General features: G+C 43.8%; 1 protein-coding gene across 1 annotated transcript in view; it reads left to right on the top strand.

Annotated features, from left to right (window-relative positions):
* Window positions 1-4,469: 4,469 nt before the first annotated feature.
* The window catches only part of ZDHHC13 (zDHHC palmitoyltransferase 13), a 55,100-nt gene continuing 33,746 nt past the window's right edge, over window positions 4,470-25,823 (top strand). Inside the window, exons 1-4 of the mRNA XM_073578330.1 lie at window positions 4,470-4,651; window positions 15,236-15,378; window positions 21,316-21,438; window positions 21,541-21,618. Of these exons, the coding sequence (XP_073434431.1) occupies window positions 4,640-4,651; window positions 15,236-15,378; window positions 21,316-21,438; window positions 21,541-21,618 (356 nt within the window). The 5' untranslated portion in view covers window positions 4,470-4,639. The remainder of the gene's footprint in view (window positions 4,652-15,235; window positions 15,379-21,315; window positions 21,439-21,540; window positions 21,619-25,823) is intronic.

The raw sequence follows: 25,823 nt of genomic DNA, 5'->3' as shown, positions 1-25,823 counted from the left end.
TGGCAAATGCCAGGAGGGCCTGTCTGGTAGTGGGCTGCCTTGTCTGCTTTACGTTGTTAACAGAATCAGTGTTCTCTAGACACCCATACTGTTAAGAGTTTGACGTCACTTACCCCAGCAGCCACGGGTATCATTAGAAATATTGGTCTTGTAGTAAAACTTGTTTTCCTCCATCCAGGGTATTATTAGTAATATATCCCGTCTGGTGCTTGGGGACAGTGACAGCATGGGCCTGTGAAAATTCAAATGCCAGGGCTGTATTTTAGCCCCAGTCCATACCTGTTTGTTGAATATCCAAAGAGGTTTACCATACAGAACAAAATCCACCAGCATGTAGCAGAAGAAATCAGCATGAAAATCTGAGCAGACTGCAGATTTGCAAAAATGCAATGTGCTCATTCTTGCACAGATTTAACCCTATGTAAACAATACAGCATGGTGAAATCCAAATCCACACTTGTTATGGACATGCTGATGGTCTGCTCCATGAAACTCTAAGGTGTTAAATGTATTTTCATGTTGTTAAGGGTAAAATTCACTGGGGCTGCCTTCTAGCCCAGTTTGGGGAGGGGGAACTGAGAGTTAGGCCGGGGTCACACTTGCGAGTGCAATGCGAGAAACTTGCGTAAGTTTCTCGCATCAATACCCGGCACTCGGGAACGGAGTGTGTGGCTGCATGTATTTCTATGCAGCTGAACACTCCGTTCTGAGCGCCGGCGGCAGTGCCTGGTATTGATGCGCAAGTTTCTCGCATTGCACTCGAAAATGTGACCCCGGCCTTAGTGCCCAGTTCAGAAATTGACATGTCAGTAGAGTAAGGTAATGTGAAGCGACAGGTCAGTGGAGTAATGTGAAGCGACAGAAGCACTCACACACAAAAGACTGTTAGGGAAAAACGTGGCCTAATAATACCTTTCCGTGGGATTCCATCCACTGGCCTGGGGGAACCTCAAGATGGACGTCGGGGACCTTGGGGGCACTCAGCCTGTGAAGCTACAGAGAAAGATGGACTCAAATTCCAAGAGGCAGGAGGTGATGCAATCCGGGTGCACTGCTAGTGATGGAGGAGTTCCTAGTGCTAGGGAAGACAGCAAGAGGGACACTCTACCCATACCGAGAACCAGGGCTGAATTTGTGTCCGGTACCTGTGGGAAAGAAGACAACCCATTCGGCCTTATCCTATATGTATTTGTAAAGACTGCCATTTGTTCGGTAAAAGTTTGACTGTTTTTACAAACATTGTGTCCCCTGGATTGGTTGCGGCCAAGGTTCTAGAAGAGGAAAACCTGGAGCCAAAGGAGGCCTGTGGGCCCGAAGTGTGATGCACCACCCCACACACAGGACACATGTCTGTAGAGAGCCAGGGCAAGTGGGAGCAGCAGCTCGCCCACAACTACCTCGCTTGGGCATTTTACAATGCAATGGAACGTTTTACACCCTGTAACTTGGCCTCAGGTTGCATCTCAATACCTAGCCTGACTGTTGGATCTCCTGATGTAAGCTAAGTGCCTCATAGGCATACAAGAGATCAGGAAGGGTATTGGTATCTGAGCACGTTCCATTGATGTCTGAAACTTGCCTTAGGGCTCACTCACTTGTGAGAGACTCGTACGATTCTTGTGAGTCTCTCGCATGAAAACCCGGCACTGCCGCCGGCACTCGGACCGGAGCATGCGGCTGCATAGAAATACATGTAGCCGCACGCCCCGGTCCTATTGCCGACGGCACTGCCAGGCTTTCATGCGAGAGAATCGCACGAGAGTCGTGCGAGCCTCTCACAAGTATGAGCCCTTAGACAACGTTCGCACCTTTAGGATTTGCTGCAGATTCTCGGCAGAATTAATTTGCACAAAAATACAAGTGAATTGGGTTTTGAAAACCCATTCATACTTTATGGGGAAAAAAATAAGCAGAGGGCAAACAAGATTTTCCAAATTTGCAGCATGCATGGTCTTGTAAGGATTTTCAGAATGGATTTCACCCTACACAATGCTATGTATGACATGGGGTCAAATCCAAAACAAAAGTTATCTGCAATGTGTGAACATGACTTCAGGCTGTGGCGTAAAATTTCTGCTATGGATTTGGCTGAAAATCTGCATAATTTACAATATTGAAACATGTCACTTTGGAAGACGCTATTTACCTGTAAATATGGAGTCAAATTTCAGGTAAGAGTTGCAATACTGTCCAGCCCCCTTACTGAGAGCGCAAGTACTGGGAGAAAATGAAATTATTTCTTTCCAGGAGCCGCCAGCTTTTAATCATAGGGGTGTGCCTGAAGCAGCTAGTCACTGCTCAAAGCGACACTTTGACAGCTCACTTCGAACAGATGTGCTGCAAAGCTGGCTGTCAATCAAAGTGTCCGGGCGTGCTTTCAACCGCAGCTCACAGTACAGTTAGCGGTGACCACAGCCGCTCTGTAAGTGTCCCTATGACTGAAAGCCGGCGGCTCCCAAGAGAGATCTAATGCTGTTTCCTGGCAGATCAACCATATACCTGCAGGTAAAAAAAAAGGTGAAGTGTCAGGTTCCCTTTAAAGGCAGCTGTCAATCACTGACGGTGGCATCTGAGTCGGGCCATGATGGAAGCAAGTCCATACGTATGATCATCACGAGGAAACAAGATCGCAGGGTGACAGTGGGTTGCCATGATAAGTAGGAGCCTGCTGAATGCCTCCCCTCCTCCCCAATTGCCACCATGTTAGTACACCTAGGCACAGGCCGGGATTCCTAGGAGACTGTGATCGGTACTAGATAAAGTAATACTAAAATAATGCAGTATACAGCACAAGTGATTGACAAATCACTGACTCGTGTCACCTAAGGGGGCTAAAAAATAAAATGTAAAAAAGAAAAAAAAAAGTTTTTAAAAAAAAAATTAAAAATTCAAATCACCTTTTCACCTATTAACAAAAAATAAATATCATATTCAGTATAAAAGTTTAAATCAAAATATTAAATAAAATAACAATTAAAAAATACAGATGCCAACAATGCAAAAAAAAAGTAATTTGTACCCCCAAAATTTGTGCGCAAAATACAAGCTACATGGATTTAAAAAAAAAATCAAGGTCTTGGAAAATGCCCCCCCGCAAAAAAAAAAATATATCTATATTTTCTTTTACAAGATTTTGATTTTTGTTTATTAAAAATATGGCGTATATTTGGTATCTGCGTGATTAGTCATATCGCCTTACGGGTCATTTATGCTACATAATGATCGGCGTAAAAACAACGGCGGAATAGGTTTTTTCTATTTTTATCGTTTTTCACCAAGTGGATTTTTATTTCCCCAGTTTGTTTTTTAGCACATTATATGTTAAAATGAATGACGTCATTGAAAACTACACATCGTCCAGCAGAAAGACAAGCCTCATGCGGACGTGGGACGGAGAAGCGATAAAAGGAATGGCTGAGGGAAGAAGTGGTGCATCAGCTTCGCCTGCACATGTGCACAGTGGCATACAGGCAAAGCCACTAGATGCTGACGTTAGGCCCAGACTCTGCCTCCTAGGCACTAACTGGCAAGGCCGAACAACACATGCATACCAAGGGTAGGGGTTTCATAATGAGTCAGTCACCAGAGTCATATGTGCATACACTACTCACTCCACAGACCGCAGGGGACAAGGCTTGAGATTCCCCCTATGCAGTGCTGGGAACTTTATGCCTAACACTGTAGTATCTCATTATTTCAGTGTTGTCATTTTCGTGCCGTCTTTTGATGTCGATATTGATCACTTTTCGTCCTCTGCGGCATTTTTCCCCCTCATCGCTGCCGTTTCCTGATTTATAACTGCAGTTAATGATTTTTTAGAGGAACTCTTAAAATTGAGATTCTGTGCTTTTCTGCTGTTGTGGAGTTCTGAACCAACACTGCAGATCTCCTAACACCATTAGTGTCTGTGTACAGAGCTCAGACACTGCTCTCACAGATTTTCTTCACAGGAATCATCTTTTGTGAGGTAATTTTACCTCATGGCATCCCTAAAACCCTAGAACATTTTCCCACTAACGCCGTTTACAGCAAGGAGTGCTGTCTTCCCTGTGTAATGGCGTCACAGACAGGTTTCCTGCCTTCACACAGCTCAGCCGCCGAGTCCCCACAATATCACACATGTGGTCGAAATGGCGCCATCGCCTTCACATCGCTCCTTTACACCAACAGTGGACAGAGCGTCACCGCATAGATATTCAGCGACACCTCGTGGTGGGAGGATAAATTGGAAGATAATAATTCACCATGTACTACAGGACCTTCCGTGATGTCAGGCCCATGTGACCAGGTGGTTGCTATTACCAAGTGGATTGCAGGACCTTCCGTGACGTCATGCCCATGTGACCCAGCTCTTAGGTGGCTGCTGTACCTGGTGCTATAGGACCTTCCGTGACGTCATGCCCATGTGAGTATTCCCGCCCTCACATCACTCAAGTAACCGCTCTCGGCACGGGCACGCCTCCCTGCTGGGCGCCTCCTCATTAGTGGTCAAGGTTTGATTGACAGGAGGTATGTGTAGGCGGAAACCTAGCGCCGCTGCAGCTGCACCTATCAGAGAGCAGAGTGTAGTAACCAGGAAGTAACGGCTTCTGTGGTGATAGATAGTGGGGAGCGGTCTGTACAGGAACCTGCCGTCACCATGAGCTCCCCGGTAAGTGCCCGAAATATCCGGGGTAGGCTCGTGTGTAAGAATGTGTCTGTCATATAGTGTGTAATCCCCCTGTAAGGGGGGCGGGTATCTATCCTAGAGTATGTAATCCTCCTGTAAGGGGGGCGGGTATCTATCCTATAGTGTGTAATCCCCCTGTAAGGGGGGGTATCTATCCTATAGTATCTAATCCCCTTGTAAGGGGCGGGTATCTATCCTATAATGTGTAATCCCCCTGTAAGGGGGGCGGGTATATATCCTGTAGTGTGTAATCCCCCTGTAAGGGGGGCGGGTATATATCCTATAGTGTGTAATCCCCCTGTAAGGGGGGCGGGTATCTATCCTATAGTATCTAATCCCCCTGTAAGGGGCGGGTATCTATCCTATAGTATGTAATCCTCCTGTAAGGGGGGCGGGTATCTATCCTATAGTATGTAATCCTCCTGTAAGGGGGGCGGGTATCTATCCTATAGTGTGTAATCACCCTGTAAGGGGCGGGTATCTATCCTATAATGTGTAATCCCTCTGTAAGGGGGGCGGGTATCTATCCTATAATGTGTAATCCCCCTGTAAGGGGGCGGGTATCTATCCTATAGTGTGTAATCCCCCTGTAATGGAGGCGGGTCTCTATCCTATAGTGTGTAATCCCTCTGTATGGGACGGGTATCTATCCTATAGTGTGTAATCCACCTGTAAGGGGGGCGGGTATATATCCTATAGTGTGTAATCCCCCTGTAAGGGGGGGGTATCTATCCTATAGTATCTAATCCCCCTGTAAGGGGCGGGTATCTATCCTATAGTATGTAATCCTCCTGTAAGGGGGGCAGGTATCTATCCTGTAATGTGTAATCCCTCTGTATGGGACGGGTATCTATCCTATAGTATGTAATCCTCCTGTAAGGGGGGCGGGTATCTATCCTGTAGTGTGTAATCCCCCTGTATGGGGCGGGTATCCTGTAGTGTGTAATCTCCCTGTAAGGGGGGCGGTATCTATCCTATAGTGTGTAATCCTCCTATAAGGGGCGGGTATCAATTCAGTTCAAAGAAGCTTTATTGGCAGGACTAAATACACATTAGTTTTGCCAAAGCAAGTGTACAGAAGGGAATGGGGATAGGGACTGTAGGGATGTTGGGTAGGGGTTGTAGGAAAGGTGGATGGGGCAGATCCAGGATGGGGCTATAGAAGTCCATGGCATAGGGAAGGTGAATGGGGGCATGGGGCAGATCCAGGGTGGGGGCCATAGAAGTCCATGGCATATCATAGTTCTCTTTCTCGCAGTCTATGGCATGCGCTCACATATTGCGCTGCTATCTCCACTGCTCTCTCTTCTTCCCCCAGCAGGATATATGTTTTCTCTTCCTTCATGGTGATGAAATCCGGGAAGAGATGTGAGAGTCTCCTGAAGTGAGTGTCCCTCACTGCTGAGTATATGGGGCAGTGTAGCAGGTATCTATCCTATAGTGTGTGATCCCCCTGTAAGGGGTGGGTATCTATCCTATAGTGTGTAATCCCCCTGTAAGGGGTGGGGCGGGTATCTATCCTATAGTTTGTAATCCCCCTGTATGGGACACAGGGCGGTGGAGTTGGAGTCGGTATGGACCGACTCCGACTCCTAAAATATATAATAAATTGGGTACAGTAATTCAATGCAGAATGTGCTGAATATTTTTTCATGGGAATTTGGGAAAGTTATGAAATGTCCTATAAAGGACTGTTCTATTCCTGATCTAAGGCTACATTCACATACAGCGGTTTTCCTGTGTTTTTTGAGGATACGTTTTTCAGCTGCAAAAGCCGATCAGCTTTTTAAAAAACTGCATCACTTGAAAAGTTTTTGAGCTCATAGATAATGTTTTCAATAGCAAAAGCAGATTAGAAATCTGCTCTATTTATCCATATTGTATCTGTACCAAAAAGAATGAAAACCGGGTAGTACACAAACTAACACTCCTTTTTTTTTTTTTAGCACCAGTCAGGTACACCTCATAGCTGCCCAAAAGGACGCCCAGGACAGGCATTGCTCGTCTTCAGTAACACATCAACATCAATTGATAGTTGGAATAAATAGACTGCATTCATCACCACCACATCGTCTTAAGGTGCAGGCTTTATTTTCAAGTGTAGGGGTGTGCAGTATGAGGTTCTGCAGCAGCTGAGGTGTGCAGTATGAGGTTCTGCCCCCCCCAGGTTTGATCCTGGCTACGCCCATGGTGTGAATGAAGCCTGAGGGTCTAGGCTTTGTTTTAGCTGAGATAAGTCATAGTGTTATATATATATATATATATATATATATATATATATATATATATATATATATATATATACACTACAGACCAAAAGTTTGGACACACCTCATTCAAAGAGTTTTCTTTATTTTCATTACTATGAAAATTGTAGATTCACTCTGAAGTCATCAAAACTATGAATTAACACGTGGAATTATATAATTAACAAAAAAGTGTGAAACAACTGAAAATACTGTGTGTCTTATATTCTAGGTTCTTCAAAGTAGCCACCTTTTTCTTTGATTACTGCTTTGCACACTCTTGGCATTCTCTTGATGAGCTTCAAGAGGTAGTCACCGGAAATGGTTTTCACTTCACAGGTGTGCCCTGTCAGGTTTAATACGTGGGATTTCTTGCCTTATAAATGGGGTTGGGACCTTCAGTTGTGTTGTGCAGAAGTCTGGTGGATACACAGCTGATAGTCCTACTGAATAGACTGTTAGCTGCTTTTTTTCTTGCCATAATGCAAATTCTAAGTAAAGAAAAACGAGTGGCCATCATTACTTTAAGAAATGAAGGTCAGTCAGTCCGAAAAATTGGGAAAACTTTGAAAGTGTCCCCAAGTGCAGTGGCAAAAACCATCAAGCGCTACAAAGAAACTGGCTCACATGAGGACCTCCCCAGGAAAGGAAGACCAAGAGTCACCTCTGCTGCGGAGGATAAGTTCATCCGAGTCACCAGCCTCAGAAATCGCAGGTTAACAGCAGCTCAGATTAGAGACCAGGTCAATGCCACACAGAGTTCTTCTAGCAGCAGACACATCTCTACAACAACTGTTAAGAGGAGACTTTGTGCAGCAGACCTTCATGGTATAATAGCTGCTAGGAAACCACTGCTAAGGACAGGCAACAAGCAGAAGAGACTTGTTTGGGATAAAGAACACAAGGAATGGACATTAGACCAGTGGAAATCTGTGCTTTGGTCTGATGAGTCCAAATTTGAGATCTTTGGTTCCAACCACCGTGTCTTTGTGCGACGCAGAAAAGGTGAACGGATGGACTCTACGTGCCTGGTTCCCACCGTGAAGCATGGAGGAGGAGGTGTGATAGTGTGGGGGTGCTTTGCTGGTGACACTGTTGGGGATTTATTCAAAATTGAAGGCATACTGAACCAGCATGGCTACCACAGCATCTTGCACCGGCATGCTTTTCCATCCGGTTTGCATTTAGTTGGACCATCATTTATTTTTCAACAGGACAATGACCCCAAACACACCTCCAGGCTGTGTAATGGCTATTTGACCAAGAAGGAGAGTGATAGGGTGCTACGCCAGATGACCTGGCCTCCACAGTCACCAGACCTGAACCCTATTGAGATGGTTTGGGGTGAGCTGGAACGCAGAGTGAAGGCAGAAGGGCCAACAAGTGCTAAGCATCTCTGGGAACTCCTTCAAGACTGTTGGAAGACCATTTCTGGTGACTACCTCTTGAAGCTCATCAAGAGAATGCCAAGAGTGTGCAAAGCAGTAATCAAAGCAAAAGGTGGCTACTTTGAAGAACCTAGAATATAAGACATGTTTTCAGTTGTTTCACACATTTTTGTTAATTATATAATTCCACATGTGTTAATTCATAGTTTTGATGCCTTCAGAATGAATCTACAATCTTCATAGTCATGAAATAAAAGAAAACTCTTTGAATGAGAAGGTGTGTCCAAGCTTTCGGTCTGTACTGTATATATGTAATCAATATTGCATAGTGTATTACATATTTACAATTTATTACAGTTTTTTGTGTTCTAAAGTTGTATTCCAATAAATAGATATTATGTTCTATCTAAATATCTTGATTATTGGATCATAAAAATGATTAAATGTCTGATGTTCACATTGTACTACAATAAATTTTTCACTTAAATATAAGCAATATGTGTGGGAGTCGGAGTTGGAGTCGGTGTAAGGGAAATTGAGGAGTCGGAGTCGCAGGTCTGGCTTACCGACTCCACAGCCCTGATGGGACGGGTATCTATCCTATAGTGTGTAATCTCCCTGTAAGGGGGGTGGGTTTCTAACCTATAGTGTGTGATCCCCCTGTAAGGGGCGGGTATCCTATAGTGTGTGATCCCCCTGTAAGGGGCGGGTATCCTATAGTGTGTGATCCCCCTGTAAGGGGCGGGTATCTATCCTATAGTGTGTGATCCCCCTGTAAGGGGCGGGTATCTATCCTATAGTGTGTGATCCCCCTGTAAGGGGCGGGTATCTATCCTATAGTACAGTGGCATGTACAAGTTTGGGCACCCCTGGTCAAAATTACTGTTATTGTGACCAGTTAAGCAAGTTGAAGATGGAATGATCTCTAAAAGGGCTAAAGTTAAATATGACACATTTTCTCTGTATTTTAGGCCAAAAAAATTATATATTGTCATTTTTTTACATTTTAAAAATTACAATAAGGAAAATCGGCCAATGCAAAAGTTTGGGCACCCTGCATAGTTAGTACCTAGTAGCACTCCCTTTTAAAAATATCACAGCTTGTAAACGCTTTTAGTAGCCAGCCAAGAGTCTTTCAATTCTTGTTTGATGGATTTTCATCCATTCTTCCTTGGAAAATTCTTCCATTTCTGTGAAATTCCTGGGTCGTCTTGCATGCACTGCTATTTTGAGGACTAGCCACAGATTTTCAATGATGATCGAATCGGGGGACTGTGAGGGCCATTGAAAAACTTTTAGCCATCGCCTTTTGAGGTAGTCTATTGTGGATTTTGAGGTGTGTGATCATTATCCATTTGTAGAAGCTATCCTGTTTTCAAATTCAGCTTTTTTACACATTGTGTTATGTTTGCATCAAGAATTTGTTGAAATTTCATTGAATCCATTCTTCCCTCTACCCATAAAATGTTCCCTGTGCCATTGTCTGCAACACAACTCCAAAGCATGATTGATCCATCCCCATGCTTAATGGTTGGAGAGATGTTCTTTTCCTGAAATTCTATGCAATTTTTTCTCTGCACATACCTTTGATCATTGCGACCAAAGAGTTTTATTTTAACTTCAACGATTCACAGGACTTGTTTCTAAAATGTATTGGGTTTGTTTAGATGTTCTTTTGCATACCTCTGATGCTGAATTTTATGGTGAGGGTGCAGGAGAGGTTTTCTTCTGATGACTCTTCCATGAAGGCTATATTTGATAAGGTGTCTCTGAACAGTAGAACAATTACCACAACTCCAGAATCTGCTAAATCTTTCTGAAGGTCTTTTGCAGTCAAGTGAGGGTTCTGATATGCCATTCTAGCAATCCTACGAGCAGCTCTCTCTGAAATTTTGCTTGGCCTTCCAGACCTTATCTTGACCTCCACTGTTCCTGTAAACTGCCATTTCTGAATTACATATTGAACTGAGGAAAGGACAACTTGAAAACGCTTTGCTATCTTCTTATAGCCTTCTCCTGCTTTGTGGGCCTCCACCATTTTCATTTTCAGAGTGCTAGGCAGCTGCTTAAAAGAACCCATGGTGGCTGTTTTTTCGCCCAAGGTTAGAGGAGGATATGTGTTTCTAAACCTATGGAATCTGCATCAGCTGGCCTTTCCTAACATTGAGGGTGAACAAGCCATAACCCTTACAGGCTAATTAAGGTCTGAAACCTTGGTCAAAGTTATCTGAGCACACAAATCTCCAAAGGTGCCCAAACTTTAACATCGGACCATTTTTCTTTTTGTAATTTTTAAAATGTGAAAAAATGACAGTGTATTACTTTTTAGCCTAAAATACAAAACAAATGTGTCATCTTTAACTTTAGGCCTTTTAGAGATCATTTTATCTTCAACTTGCTTAACTGTTCACAATAACAGTAATTTTGACCAGGGGTGCCTAAACTTTTGCATGCCACTGTATATAATCCCCATGTAAGGGGCAGATATCTATCCTATAGTATATAATCCCCCTGTAAGGGGCGGGTATCTATCCTATAGTGTGTAATCTCCCTGTAAGGGGGGCGGGTATCTATCCTATAGTGTGTAATCCCCCTGTAAGGGGGGCGGGTATCCTATATTGTGTAATCCCCCTGTATGGGGCAGGTATCTATCCTATAGTGTGTAATCCCCCTGTAAGGGGCGGGTATCTATCCTATAGTGTGTAATCCCCCTGTAAGGGGGGCGGGTATCCTATATTGTGTAATCCCCCTGTATGGGGCAGGTATCTATCCTATAGTATATAATCCCACTGTAAGGGGGCGGGTATCTATCCTATAGTGTTTAATCCCCCTGTAAGGGGGCAGGTATCCATCCTATAGTGTGTAATCCCCCTGTAAGGGGGCGGGTATATATCCTATGGTATATAATCCCACTGTAAGGGGGCGGGTATCTATCCTATAGTGTGTAATCCCCCTGTAAGGGGCGGGTATCTATCCTATAGTGTGTAATCCCCCTGTAAGTGGAGCGGGTATCTATCCTATAGTGTGTAATCCCCCTGTAATGGGCGGGTATCTATCCTATAGTGTGTAATCCCCCTGTAAGGGGCGGGTATCTATCCTGTAGTGTGTAATCCCTCCTGTTAGGGGGCGGGTATCTATCTATAGTATATAATCCCACTGTAAGCGGGCGGGTATCTATCCTATAGTGTGTAATCCCCCTGTAAGAGGCGGGTATCTATCCTATAGTGTGTAATCCCCCTGTAAGAGGCGGGTATCTATCCTATAGTGTGTAATCCCCCTGTAAGGGGCGGGTATCTATCCTATAGTGTGTAATCCCCCTGTAAGAGGCGGGTATCTATCCTATAGTATATAGTTCCCCTATAAGGGGGCAGGTATCTATCCTATACGGGTATCGTATAGTGTGTAATCACCCTATAAGGAGGCGGGTATCTATCCGATAGTATATAATACCCCTGTAAGGTGACCGGTATTTATCATATGGTATATAATCCCTTTGTAATGCTAAATTCCCACAATGAGTATTTGTTGAGGGTTTTTTTGTGTCGCAGATTTTCAGCAAATATTAGATTACTTGTGATTTTTCATTGCTTTTCGGCGTGTATTTTTTTTATATACATTTTTTTTCACGTTTTTGTGCGGTTTTTGGCTTGTTTTTTTTTTTTTTTTTTTTTTAAAACAAAGCTGATTTGTCTCTGATACTTCCTTGTTTTTGGCTTTGACAAAACTTTACTGATATAGTCATGTGCGGATTACATGCATTTTTATGTGCAGATTTTCTGCATCTAACACCCACCGGAGAAGTTGACCTGATGGGGATGGCAAACACACACCACAGGACAACAGTGGTGAGCCCACATCTTTCCCAGGACATGTCAGCTGTTTTGAACAGCTGACATGCCCGCAATAGCCGCGGGTGGAATCGCAATCCACCCACGGCTATTAACCAGTTAAATGCCGCTGTCAAATGCTGACAGCAGCATTTAACAAGCGCTTCTGGCAATCGCGTCAGAAATAAGCACATGACAACCGGAGGTCTCCAGGAGGTTGTCAGTGCCGGATTTCTGTGAGCGTCAACCAGTGGTCGATGCTCAAAGCAAGTCAGCAATTCTTCTACATAGAGGCAATCTGATCATCGCCTGCATGTAGCAGAGCCGATCGATTTGTGTCAGCTTCTAGCCTCCTATGAAGACTATTAAAGCATGGCAAAAGTAAAAAAAAAAAAGTTTAAGAATATAACATTTTTTTAAAAATATTAAAGTTCAAATCAATCCCCTTTCACCCCATTCAAAATAAAACAGTAAAAATAAAATCAAACATATACATATTTGGTATCGCCGCATTCAGAATCGCCCGATTTCTCAATAAAAAAATATTAATTTGATTGCTGAACAGCGTAATGAGAAAAAAAGTCAAAATGCCAAAATTACGTTTCTTTGGTCGCTGCGACATTGCATTAAAATGCAATAACAGGCAATAAAAAGATTGTATCTGCGCCAAAATGGTATAATTAAAAAACGTTAGCCCAGCTTGCAAAACATAAGCCCTCACCCAACCCGAGATCACGAAATATGGAGACGCTACGGTTCTCGGAAAATGGCACAATTTTGTTTTAGTCAGCAAAGTTTTGATTTTTTCCACCACTTAGATAAAGAACCTAGACATGTTTGGTGTCTATGAACTCGTAGTGACCTGGCGAATCATAATGGCAGGTCAGTTTTAGCATTTAGTGAACCTAGTAAAAAAAGCCAAACAAAAAACAAGTGTGGGATTGCACTTTATTTGCAATTTAACTGCACTTGGAATTTTTTTCTGTTTTTGAGTACACGACATGGTAAAACCACTGGTGTTGTTCAATAGTACAACTCGTCCTGCAAAAAACAAGCCCTCACATGGCCATATTGACGGAAAAATAAAAAAGTTATGGCTCTGGGAAGAAGGGGAGCAAAAAAGGAAAACGCAAAGCTGAAAAAAGCCTCGGGGGTTAAGTAAAGATTAGAGGGGTCTGACTGGGCTGTCACATTGTAGAAGGATCAACTTTATTCTCATTTGCACAAGGAAAGACTAGAAGCAATGGGATGAAGCTGAATGGGAGGAGACACAGATTAGATATTAGAAAAAACTTTTTGACAGTTAGAGTGATCAATGAGTGGAACAGGCTGCCACGAGAAGTGGTGAGTTCTCCTTCAATGGAAGTCTTCAAACAGAGGCTGGACAGACATCTAACTGGGATGATTTAGCGAATCCTGCTTTGAGCAGGGGGTTGGACCAGATGGCCCAGGAGGTCCCTTCCAACTCTACGATTCTATGATTCTATGACTACCATACTTTATGCCACCCCACACCATATTCCTGGGAGTAGGACCAATGTGTCATTACGTTGTGAAGGCCTCTTCATTATGTTGCCCATGTGGTCTTCAGACCAATGTTTGTCTATCATTTTGTCCAAGACAAAAGTAAGAGTAAGGGTACTGTCACACTTAGCGATGTACCAGCGATCCCGCCCAGCGATATGACGCGGTCAGGATTGCTGGTGCATCGCTAAGTGGTCGCTAGTGAGCTGCCACACTGGCAGATCTCACCAGCGACATCGCTGGGGACGGGGATCGCTACTTACCTGTCAGACGCGGCGATCCTGATGTTCTCCCGCCCGCGTCCACGCGTCGCTCGTCTCCACAGCAGGAAGCGCCGCAGGAAGCTGAGGATGAGAAACGGTCCAGGACGTTCTTGCGCGATCAGCGATAACCAGCGGGGGAGTGGGTCGTTGGTAAGTATCAGACACCGCGATATCGCTAGCAATATCGCTATAACGTCACAAAAAACAGTGACGTTATAGCGATATTGCTTAGTGTGACAGGCCCTTAATTGGGGGAGGTGATAGACCTCCATTCCAGTCTCTGGTCTCCATCTAGCAGCCATGTGTGAAAAGCCATGAAGAAACGTCGGCAAGAAATAGTCACCCCAGGCCTAATTTCGGAAATATTGTATGGGGTGACATAATGTACAGTAGCGGACCCCTTTAGTCTTCATTCCAGGTAACTAACTGCTCTGCCTTAAATTGATTTGGTCATGTAAATAGTAGTGCGGCCATTTCTCTAGTGTCTCGGGAACAGTTTTTTAATACAGCAACCCCAGACCACATGTTGCTCGTCTACTGTGAGCCGCCAGCATGGCCTAAATGTGCTCCCATTGCTGCAGCGTCTCCGGACTTGTCTCCCATCAGGGACATCATTGTTCGGTGATTACACAGGAGCTGCCAGCAGAGAATCTTGATTATTTTCCTAAGTGCATTCAGTGCAGCAGACGACCTCAGTGATGGCAGCCAAGGCTGTAAGTGCCAGGATTTCTGCTCATGGTTCATACCCCAGACTGAAGAAATTGAGATGTAGAAAAATAATTTTTTCATTTTTTTTCATGATTTGCAGATCCTTGACATCTCCATCCTGTGATTTCCATCATTCCATGACTTTCCTTTGGTGTTACAATTTTAATGTTGAGGAATGAGGAGTGTGTACAATACTTTTTTCTTTTGGCTCAAGACCCTTGATTGGACAGGGACTTGTGAATATAATGCGGACTAGAGTATATGAGTGATTTTCAGTAGTGTGAATTAGCCCTTACGAAAAGCAGTTTAGCCAAAAGTGGAGGCAAATGTCAGTAAGTGTGACTGCAGAATCAAACCGCGAAATGTTTTTCAGTCTGTAACCATGGAGTTCCATAGGTCTTCATCGGAACTGTAGGCACAAAATAGTAAAATAAACTTTTTGCAAATTTGCTACTTCTTAGAAGCTATCTCTGCCCACAGCTTTCATGTATTAGAAGGATTTAGGTTGGTTAATTGTTAGTTTCGGCACCAATAGCCTTTCTATTTATATAGCATCCAGTATTAGTGTTTACTTGTGTAATTCTTACGTTTTTTTCTTTTTTTCCTGTAGTGTAAATCACCGCATTCACACTGTCACCAGCACAGTCACCACCACCATGCAGGGCAACATGGGGGACCAAGGGTGGACCAAGAGGTGTCAACCGAGCAAGCTGTAGAGGATTACAGCAGCTGGGATATTGTAAAAGCCACTCAGTAAGTATAATGGAGAAAAAAAAACCCCAGTAAATACAGAATTAAAGGGAATACAGTGCTTTCTGTATACACTGTGCATAGGCAGAAAGCTTCCAATCAGTGGTGGGGGACGGTGATATACAGAGCTCATGAGACTATATGGAAGCAGGTTTAATAGTCCTCTGGGCATAATCTCCTGCTGACAAAACTTTGATTTTTATGAAAACTACAGCAAGCAGCCCAGTAAGTGATTCATCTCTGGCATCGGGGTCTCTTCCCCCTACATTGTGCTGCGCTCAGATTAGTTGGCAAAAAACTGGTGACAGTTGCTCAGGACCATCAAATTAGAAAATGTGATCAATTGTTTTTTGATAGATATCCATCTTTTAAAAGTAATTGGTCAGCAGAATTTCACACCCCAAATTGTGCGCATGTAACTCTTCAAAAACAAGTCCAACAATACCTTTTAACATGCGTTTTTTTTTTTTTGTGTGTGCATTTCTTGACTGCATTTTTTGTGTAAATCCCATCCACTTTGTTGAAACTGTAAGTCGCTGCATTTTTGATGCAGCAAAAATATGGACCATCAAAAACGCACCAAAAGCTCATCATAGGAACGTAGCCTTACATGACCAGGCTATTTCTCTGTTACTGAGAAATCACATTTAAATTGATATGCAAATGAGGTTGACGGACTATGGTAGGTCTGAAGCCTTTGTCACTCCAGCTCTACTCACTGCCCAGCGTCACCTTCTGCTTGACTGACAGCCTCCATGCTCTGTTACTTCAGGCAAAGGAGCCATCAGTCAAGCAGGAGGAAGGGGTTTTATGCTGGGTGGGGAATAGAGCTGGAGTGACAGAAGCTTCAGACCTACCATAGTCCTTCAGCTTCATTTTGAGTATCAATTCAAATGCTGATTTCTCAAGAATGGAAGAACGGACCGGTTATGTAAAGGTATTGCTGGACATGTCTTTGAAAGCGCTCCAAGCGCATTCCAATATTTTGGGGGGTGAAATCCTGCTGACAGATTCCATTTAAAGTGCGTGGGTTTCCTCCGTGCACTCCGGTTTCCTCCCACATTCCAAAGACATACTGATGGGGAATTTAGATTGTGAGCCCCTTCGGGGACAGCAATGATGATGTGTGCAAACTGTAAAGCGCTGCGGAATATGTTAGCGCTATATAAAAATAAAGATTATTATTATTTATTTATTATTTAAAGGACTTAAACCAAGATTGCAGCCTACTAAAGATCCAAAAAAAGAGGTGGACAGTTACAGATCTTGGGGACCCCCCACCAACCATAAACACAGTGGTCCCTATGCTAAAAATAAATGCCAAAAATAATTGATTTGCACAGAAAGAAGTATAAGGCCGTGGATGTGTTCTGCAGGTATCTGCATCAGAATGTACAGGAACTATAGTCTCATTTTGTTTTGCTGTGGGTTTTTTTTCATGCATTTTCACTTTTATTTTTATTTGATACCGCTTTGAAGAAGCATTTTTAAATGAGGCTTTTTAGTACAGAAAAGCTTTGATTCTTCTGGACTTAAAAATGCAACTTTGTTTTTTCGTGGGGGTTTTTTTTACAAGGATTTTTTAAGGCTCCTCATAGATGCCTATAGAGGAAAAAAATCGCAGTGTGCAGGAGTTTTCATGAAATCAGTCACTTTGCTTGGACAGCAGATTTTTTTTTTTTTTATTTTTGCTGAAAAAGCGTACGATTTACTCATGGGAGCTCTGCATGGATTTGTCAAAATGCCACATCATAGAGGCATAAATTGTAATGGCACCTCCGGGTTTACGTCATTGCAGAGAAAATCCAAAAGAGTAAATTGACCGGTTGCTTCTTCTAGCGCAAAGGGTGAAGTCTGAAGAAGTCTGAAGTACCGTAAGTCGGAAGCATTTATCACAGCTGCATCCACAGGAACATTTTTGGCTGTGGAAAGTGTGCAGCACGTTCATCCTGTGTACCTGGAAACCTGCACCCCCCGGCATAATGTTACTGACACATGTTTTATTGCCTCTTGGAGATTTCTTTATTGGCTTCTTGTAGTATTATTATTATTATTATTATTATTATTATTATTATTATTATTATTATTATTATTATTTAAGTTGTTATTTGTCCTTTGAGATATTTTCCAGCAGCAGGGGACGACCTTTTGTGCAGGAAACTCCACACCACCAGGCGGGTTGGTTGGTTTCTTGCCCGCAGATAACCGTCGCCTCCTCTGTGCCTCTTTTCTTGTTGTCCCCTTCCCCCCACCCAATGTCTGTTTGCTTTTTGACTGGTACACGGTTATTAACCTGCAGTATATTGTAGTGTAAATTACCAGCTCTGTTTACTTTGCCGCAATGTTTCAGGCAGCCTTTGTTCTCCCCTGTCCCATAACACAGCACAGTGGGAAATGCCATCTGCAGTAATATAACTATACCAATGCTGCAATGCACATTCTAGATAGATTGCAAAAGTCTCAGTATGCACATACCCTTAACGGTCTGATCGCCATCAGTCAAATTACCATATATATATCAATATCTACATATAAACCAATACAATTGCCACTATTTACCCTCTACCAGAGGTTGTGTATCTGCAGGATCTACTGCGCATGTGCTGTACCATCATGGTGCATTGTGGAGGCATAGCTGCTGGTCTTGCAAAATTATTTCCAGAGTCCAATTGGTACAAACAGTCAGACGTCTGCAAAAACTGGAATAGGCGATCACTCAGTGTAACCCCTTGCATGTCATCGCTAATTGCAGCTGTAGCATCTAAGTTGTTCAGGAGATTTGGGGGTTAAATGGTTAAAACCCTTTACCCTCATCCTCTCCGAAAAGTATTGGAGTGCGTTCATGTTATGCAGGAAAACCATTGTGGACTTTGACGCAACTTTTTTTCTTTTTTTTTTTTTGTAAGATATTCATCAAAATCTGAGTTATTGCTTTCAGATTTTCTTGCAGATTTACACACAACAAAGAGCGAAATCCATAGTTAAAATCTGCAGAAGGAATTTGCACCCAAATATAAAAATCTGCAACACAGATCAGTTTCCACAGAGATTATCCGCAGTATTAGGTTTTGGAAATCTCAATCACTTTGTTTCTACTGTAATGCACTTCAGTCTTTCCATTTGCAAATTTGAATGGAAAATCCATAGCAAAACTATCAGAGTTTTCGTTTATACAGTCTCAGCAAGAAAATAGAATAAAAAGCAATAAAAAGTCCTCCAAAATGGTGTCAATATACACTTACAGCTTGTCCCCCAAAAAACAAGTCCTCACATAGCTCCGCCAACTGAAAAGTGAAAAGGATATGGTGACGCTATAAAAAAATGTATTTATTTTTAATTTTGCAAAACAATTGCAAAAATATTACTGAGCCGCTGAGTAAAGTTAACACATCACTTAAACCACACGGTAGACATCATGAAGGCCCCGTCACACACAGCGATATCGCTGGCTTTGTGACTCCATAGCGCTCTCGCCAGTGATATCACTGTGTGTGACAGCTATCAGCGACCGGCCCCCCCTGCTGGGTATCGCTGATTGCGCTCCATCGTCCTGGGCCGTTTTTTGATTGTTGGTCTCCCGCTGGCCAGCGCACATCGCTGCGTGTGGCAGCGAGAGACTAGCGACGCTGGACGCTTGTTTCCAAGGTAAACAGCGGGTATCCAAGAGCCGTGCGGCTCTTAGTTACCCGCTGTTTACATTGGAAACCAGCTTGCTCGCTGGTCCTGATTACTGGGGCTGTCTATGTGACAGCTCTCCAGCGATCAGCTAACTATGTCCTAGCGATCCCATCATATTGGATCGTTGGTGGGATCGCTGGGACATCGTTATGTGTAACGGGGCCTTAAAAGTATGCAGGATTATTGTCTATTTTTACAATACTCCCCTGCAAAAAAAAAAAAAAACCTCTCATGCAGCTATTATGACAGAAACCTAAAGGTATGGCTCTCAGAATGTGCAAATGGGTAACAAAAAAAACTAAACTTTTTTTTTTTTTTTTTTTTTTTATTTATGGTCCTTAGATTTTTATTTTTTTTTTTTGAAGCTCTCATTATGGCCCTTTTACCAGATTCACAGTAAATGAAAATTGATGGGACCAGCTGACCATCTGCTGTTTATAAGGGCCTCCCGACCAGAGGTGTTTTGCATCGTCTTTCTTTTATTTTCCTTATTTTCTCTTTCTCGTGCCATTCGTCTGTAATCTTATGTATCTAAAAATGACGCAGCACCAGCTTCGGAGTTAAGGATGGGTGTAAAATCACTGGTTGCAGTAGTCTAAAACCCAGATTATATTACTATATAAAAAAAAAAAAGCCTGCCGCCCTCAAAAATGGAAAACTATCAAGTCCAGTGAAACTTTTAATAAGCCATATGTGCAACTGGTAACTTTTTGACTCCACGTAGCTTTTCTCAAACCTAGAGAAAACAGCTGATGGTGTAGGGGAAGCTTACTCTATACTTACCTCCCCGAGTGTTCCTGTGACAATGCTTTCCCTGTTGGTCGCTATACATTCAGGCCCCAGGCATATGTCAGATGTGACCACTGCAGCCTGTGATAGACTGCTGCCAGCAAAGCTGTGGAGTCAGTAAGTCAAACCTCCAGCTCTTCAATTTCTCTGACTCCACCGCACGTCCTCACTGCTGAGAATGTACATAAAAGTGCAGCACAGATTCATCTCAACTAAAAGCCGAGATCCTTAGACCAGGAACGGAACAGATATTAATTGTACATTTCATATCTTTCCCAAATTCTTATTAAAAATTTACTGCATTGAACGACTGTACCAAATTTATTATAGATTTTCGGATTCAGTCCATTTTATTCTGACTCCCCAATAATGGCCATCAACTCCATGACTCCAAATTCACAGCTCTAGCTTAGGGCCCCGTCACACATAGCGACTCACCAGCGATCCCGACAACGATATGAACTTGTCAGGATCGCTGGTGAGTTGCTACATGATCGCTGGTGAGCTGCCAAACAGGCAGCTTCACCAGCGATCAGCACTAGTGACTACGGGCGCGCGCGCCGCTGTTTACCTTAGATACCAGCGCGCTGGTGCAGGGAGCTTGTATCCAAGGTAAACAGCAGGTTTCTAAGCGCCACGTGGCGCTTAGAAACCCGCTGTTTACCTTGGTTACCAGCTCCCTGCATCAGCGCGCTGGTAACTAAGGTACACAGAGGGTTTCTAAGCGCCACGCGGCGCTTAGAAACCCGCTGTTTACCTTGGTAACCAGCTCCAGCTCGCTCATCGCTGGTTTCCCGCCTGTCACACGCAGCGATGCGTGCTGGCCAGCGGGAGACCAACGATCAAAAAAATGTCCAGGGCTTTCCACAACGATCAGCGTTACCCGGCAGGGGGGCCGGTCGCTGATAGGTGTCACACACAGCGATCTCACTGGTGAGTCACAAAACTTGTGACTCAGCAGCGATCTCGCTAGCAAGATCGCTGTGTGTGACGGTGGCTTTATACTACTGTTGATGTAATCTTAAAATGAAACCTTAATTTGTATAGTGTGAGAACTTCATCAAGGATATCCTTTTTGTTTTTCTCCCCTTCTTTGCTTCCTCCTCCTCCCCTTCCTCGCTTCCTCCCTCGCTTCCTCCTTCTCCCCTTCCTCGCTTCCTCCCTCGCTTCCTCCTTCTCCCCTTCCTCGCTTCCTCCCTCGCTTCCTCCTTCTCCCCTTCCTCGCTAACTCTTTCTCCCCTTCCTCCTCCTCCCCTTCCTCGCTTCCTCCTCCCCTTCCTCGCTTCCTCCTCCCCTTCCTCGCTTCCTCCTCCCCTTCCTCGCTTCCTCCTTCTCCCCTCTCTCATGGGTGCGGCAGTATTGTATTAAATGCTACTACACCTGTATTGTATAATAAAAGAAGCTGTCTGCTTTTCTCAAATTTCCTTTTTGATATTTTTGTGTGACCAGTAATATCTTTTGGTTTCGTTTCAGACACGGCTTGCTTGATCGATGCAGAGAGCTGGTAGAGGCGGGTTATGATATTCGACAACCAGATAGTGAGAATGTGACTCTCCTGCACTGGGCGGCTATTAATAATAGAGTCGATCTTGTAAAGTATGTATTTATGTATACATGCCCTGCTCATACACTGCATTCATCTACAGAACAACAAAAACTGCTGATACTTCTCTGACAGTATGATTCTTTCAAACCCAGGTACTTCATTTCCAAAGGAGCAATTGTGGATCAGCTTGGAGGAACTTTAAACTCCACTCCACTTCATTGGGCGGTCAGGTACTGGAGCCTTAATTCATCAGTATAAAAGACTGCAATTATAGAGACTAAAGAGAAAATAGTCTGTCATTGTTCAGCAAAATTCTTTGAAAAACACCACAGACATTCCCTTATGTCATGCATAAGTAATGGCTAGCATTATAGTAGTTATATTCTTGTACATAGGAGCAGTATTATAGTAGTTATATTCTTGTACATAGAGGCAGTATTATAGTAGTTATATGCTTGTACATAGGAGTTAGTATTATAGTAATATTCTTGTACATAGGGGCAGTATTATAGTAGTTATGTTCTTGTACATAGGAGCAGTATTATAGTAGTTATATTCCTGTACATAGGGTGCAGTATTATAGTAGTTATATTCTTGTACATAGGGGGCAGTATTATAGTAGTTATATTCTTGTACATAGGAGCAGTATTATAGTAGTTATATTCCTGTACATAGGGGGCAGTATTATAGTAGTTATATTCTTGTACATAGGGGGCAGTATTATAGTAGTTATATTCCTGTACATAGGGGGCAGTATTATAGTAGTTATATTCTTGTACATAGGGGGCAGTATTATAGTAATTATATTATTGTGCATAGGAGCAGTATTATAGTAGTTATATTCTTGTACATAGGAGCAGTATTATAGTAGTTATATTCCTGTACATAGGGGGCAGTATTATAGTAGTTATATTCTTGTACATAGGGGGCAGTATTATAGTAGTTATATTCTTGTACATAGGGGGCAGTATTATAGTAGCTATATTCTTGTACATAGGGGCAGTATTATAGTAGTTATATTCTGGTATATAGGGGCAGTATTATAGTAGTTATATTCTTGTACATAGGAGCAGTATTATAGTAGTTATATTCTTGTATATAGAGATCAGTATTATATTAGTTATATTCTTGTACTTAGGAGCAGTATTATAGTAGTTATATTCTTGTACATAGGAGCAGTACTATAGTAGTTGTATTCTTGCACATAGAGGTAGTATTAGTAGTTATATTCTTGTACATAGGGTGCAGTATTATTATAGTAGTTTTATTCTTGTACATAGGAGCAGTATTATAGTAGTTATATTCCTGTACATAGGTGTAGTATTATAGTACCGTATATACTCGTGTATAAGACGAGATTTTCAGCCCATTTTTTTTGGACTGAAAGTCCCCCTCTCGTCTTCTACATGAGTCATATACCTGGGGTTCGGAGGGGGAGCGGGGGTGTCAGAGATCATACTGACCCCCCCCAGCGCTGTCTCTGCAGCTCCCCCACTTCTCCAGGTCTCCCTTCCTGCCTTCAGTGGTCATGTGGTACCGCTCATTAAACTCATGAATATGCGCATATTCATGAGTGTAATGAGCGGTATCACGTGACTGCTGAAGGCAGGAAGGGAGACAGTGGAGAAGCGAAGCTGCAGAGACTGCGCCAGGGGTGGTGAGTATAGCGATATTCACCTGTCCGGGTTCCATCCCTGCTCACGCTGTCTGCTGCTTCCTGTGTCCGTGACGCTTAGCCAGCAGGGGGCGCGGTGACGTGGTTAGTGCGCGCCGCGCCCTTTGCTGGCTGAACAGTCACTGACAGAGGACGCGCAGACAGTGGTGAGCAGCGATGGACCGGCGGACAGGTGAATATCTCAGGTGCCAGGTCCTGAGCAGGAGAGGTGAATGTGTTTTTTTTTTTTTTTTTTTTTTCTTGCAGCAGCATATGGGGGCATATTCTATGGAGCATCTTATGGGGGCATATTCTATGGAGCAGCATATGGGGGCATATTCTATGGGGCAGCATATGGGGGCATATTCTATGGAGCAGCATATGGGGGCATATTCTATGGGGCAGCATATGGGGGCATATTCTATGGAGCATCTTATGGGGCATAATCTATGGAGCAGTATATGGGGCATATTATTCTATGGAACATCTTATGGGGGCATTATTAACCTTTGTTCAGTATTATATATGAGGTGTATTTTGTATGGAGCATCTTATAGGGCCCATCATAAACTGTATGGAGCATTATATGGGGCTTCTGATTCAATATGGATATTCAAAAACATTCAGCCTACGGATGTCTCAATTAATTTTACTTTTATTGGTATCTATTTTTATTTTTGAAATTTACCAGTAGCTGCTGCATTTCCCACCCTAGGCTTATATGTGAGTCAATAGGTTTTTCCAGTTTTTTTGTTGCAAAATTAGGGGGGTCGGCTTATACACGAGTATATACGGTAGTTATATTCGGGTCTATAGGGGTATTATTTATATTCTCATAGATGGTGGCCAATATTCTAGTACACATATTTTTGTACGTAGGAGCAGAGGATAATGACCCCCTGAAACATCATGTGCACATATCCTGTTACCTAGAGACGATGTGAAAGACTGCAGCACTGCTGTTATCTGTTTCTTCCTGAAAGTGGGTCTATTCCTAGGACGTTGCAGTCAGATCTACTGTAAAAAAAAAAAAATGTTACTTCAATTTTTTTTTATGATTTCTAAGTTGACACATTGGGGGGGGGGGGGGAAGTAAAAAAATATTTAAAAATAGATAAATACAAATCCTTTACAGTCCATATTTTTCCAGGTTATTAGAAGAGAAAATGAGGTAGTAACCAGTAGGGATACATGCATGTCTCTGGCTTCTGATTACTAAACCCATATCCTGTGTGGTAAATGGTAGCGTCTTCCACGTGTAGCTGTCGTTCTAGGATTACCGCTGTGGGAATTATGAAAATGCAGAAAGTTCCTCATTGAGTCACATTCCAGGTAAACCGACCTGTCTGCCATGTGTTATCTGGATAACCATCTCTGCAGGGAGAGGCCAACTCTCCAGAGGGGTGAGATAATGTGCAGTAATGATAATTGCTGCCCGGATACTTGGCTTTTGTGGCCTTTGGTTAGGTATCTGCGTCCTAACTCTACTTGTAAAGAAAGTTTATTTGTATTCCAATGAAATGTTTATTAACCTTGTAATATACTCAGGGCCGGCATTAGGGGCAGGCAGACCAGGCAGCTGCCTAGGACCTCGGCTCCCCCAGGGGCCCCCAGCTAGCGGCACATCACGCAGCCGCTATGGGGCACCTGTGAGGCAGGGGGGGGCTGGTACTGCTGGTACAGTTCAAAGCAATGATGGAGGAGAGAGCGTCAGCTGACGCTCCCTCTCCCATCATTCCCTGCTCTGCTGCCTCTGACACAGCGGGTGCGCGATGACGTCATCGCACTCTCACTGTGTGCCAGGCAGAGCAGCCGCTGAGACAGGAGCCGGGAGCAGCGCAAGCACAGGAGAAGGTGAAGAGGTTTTTTTTTTTTTTTTTTTTTTAATATCAGTGTCAGTACTGGACTGTGGGGCCATTTGGGGGGGCAGCTATATACCGTGCTGGGCTATATACTGTGCTGGGCTATATATCATGTGGTGCTGGGCTATATAGCACGCGGTGCTGGGCTATATAGCACGCGGTGCTGGGCTATATAGCACGCGGTGCTGGGCTATATAGCACGCGGTGCTGGGCTATATAGCACGGCGGTGCTGGGCTATATAGCACGGCGGCGCTGGGCTATATAGCACGGCGGCGCTGGGCTATATAGCACGGCGGCGCTGGGCTATATAGCACGGCGGCGCTGGGCTATATAGCACGGCGGCGCTGGGCTATATAGCACGGCGGCGCTGGGCTATATAGCACGGCGGCGCTGGGCTATATAGCACGGCGGCGCTGGGCTATATAGCACGGCGGCGCTGGGCTATATAGCACGGCGGTGCTGGGCTATGATAATTGCTGCCCGGATACTTGGCTTTTGTGGCCTTTGGTTAGGTATCTGCGTCCTAACTCTACTTGTAAAGAAAGTTTATTTGTATTCCAATGAAATGTTTATTAACCTTGTAATATACTCAGGGCCGGCATTAGGGGCAGGCAGACCAGGCAGCTGCCTAGGACCTTGGCTCCCCCAGGGGCCCCCAGCTAGCGGCACATCACGCAGCCGCTATGGGGCACCTGTGAAGCAGGGGGGGGCCACCTGCCCCCAGCGCCGACTCCCCCTGCGCCGCCGAATTGAACTATATCGGCGACTGCTGGTACAGTTCAAAGCAATGATGGAGGAGAGAGCGTCAGCTGACGCTCCCTCTCCCATCATTCCCCGCTCTGCCTCTGACACAGCGGGTGCACGATGACGTCATCGCACTCTCACTGTGTGCCAGGCAGAGCAGCCGCTGAGACAGGA

The sequence above is a fragment of the Dendrobates tinctorius genome, unplaced genomic scaffold (assembly GCF_039654945.1).
Source record: "Dendrobates tinctorius isolate UK_male_01 unplaced genomic scaffold, ASM3965494v1 ptg000059l, whole genome shotgun sequence".
Taxonomy (NCBI): domain Eukaryota; kingdom Metazoa; phylum Chordata; class Amphibia; order Anura; family Dendrobatidae; genus Dendrobates; species Dendrobates tinctorius.
The sequence above is the reverse complement of the archived record's forward strand: the minus strand, read 5'-3'. Positions and strand labels throughout refer to the sequence as shown.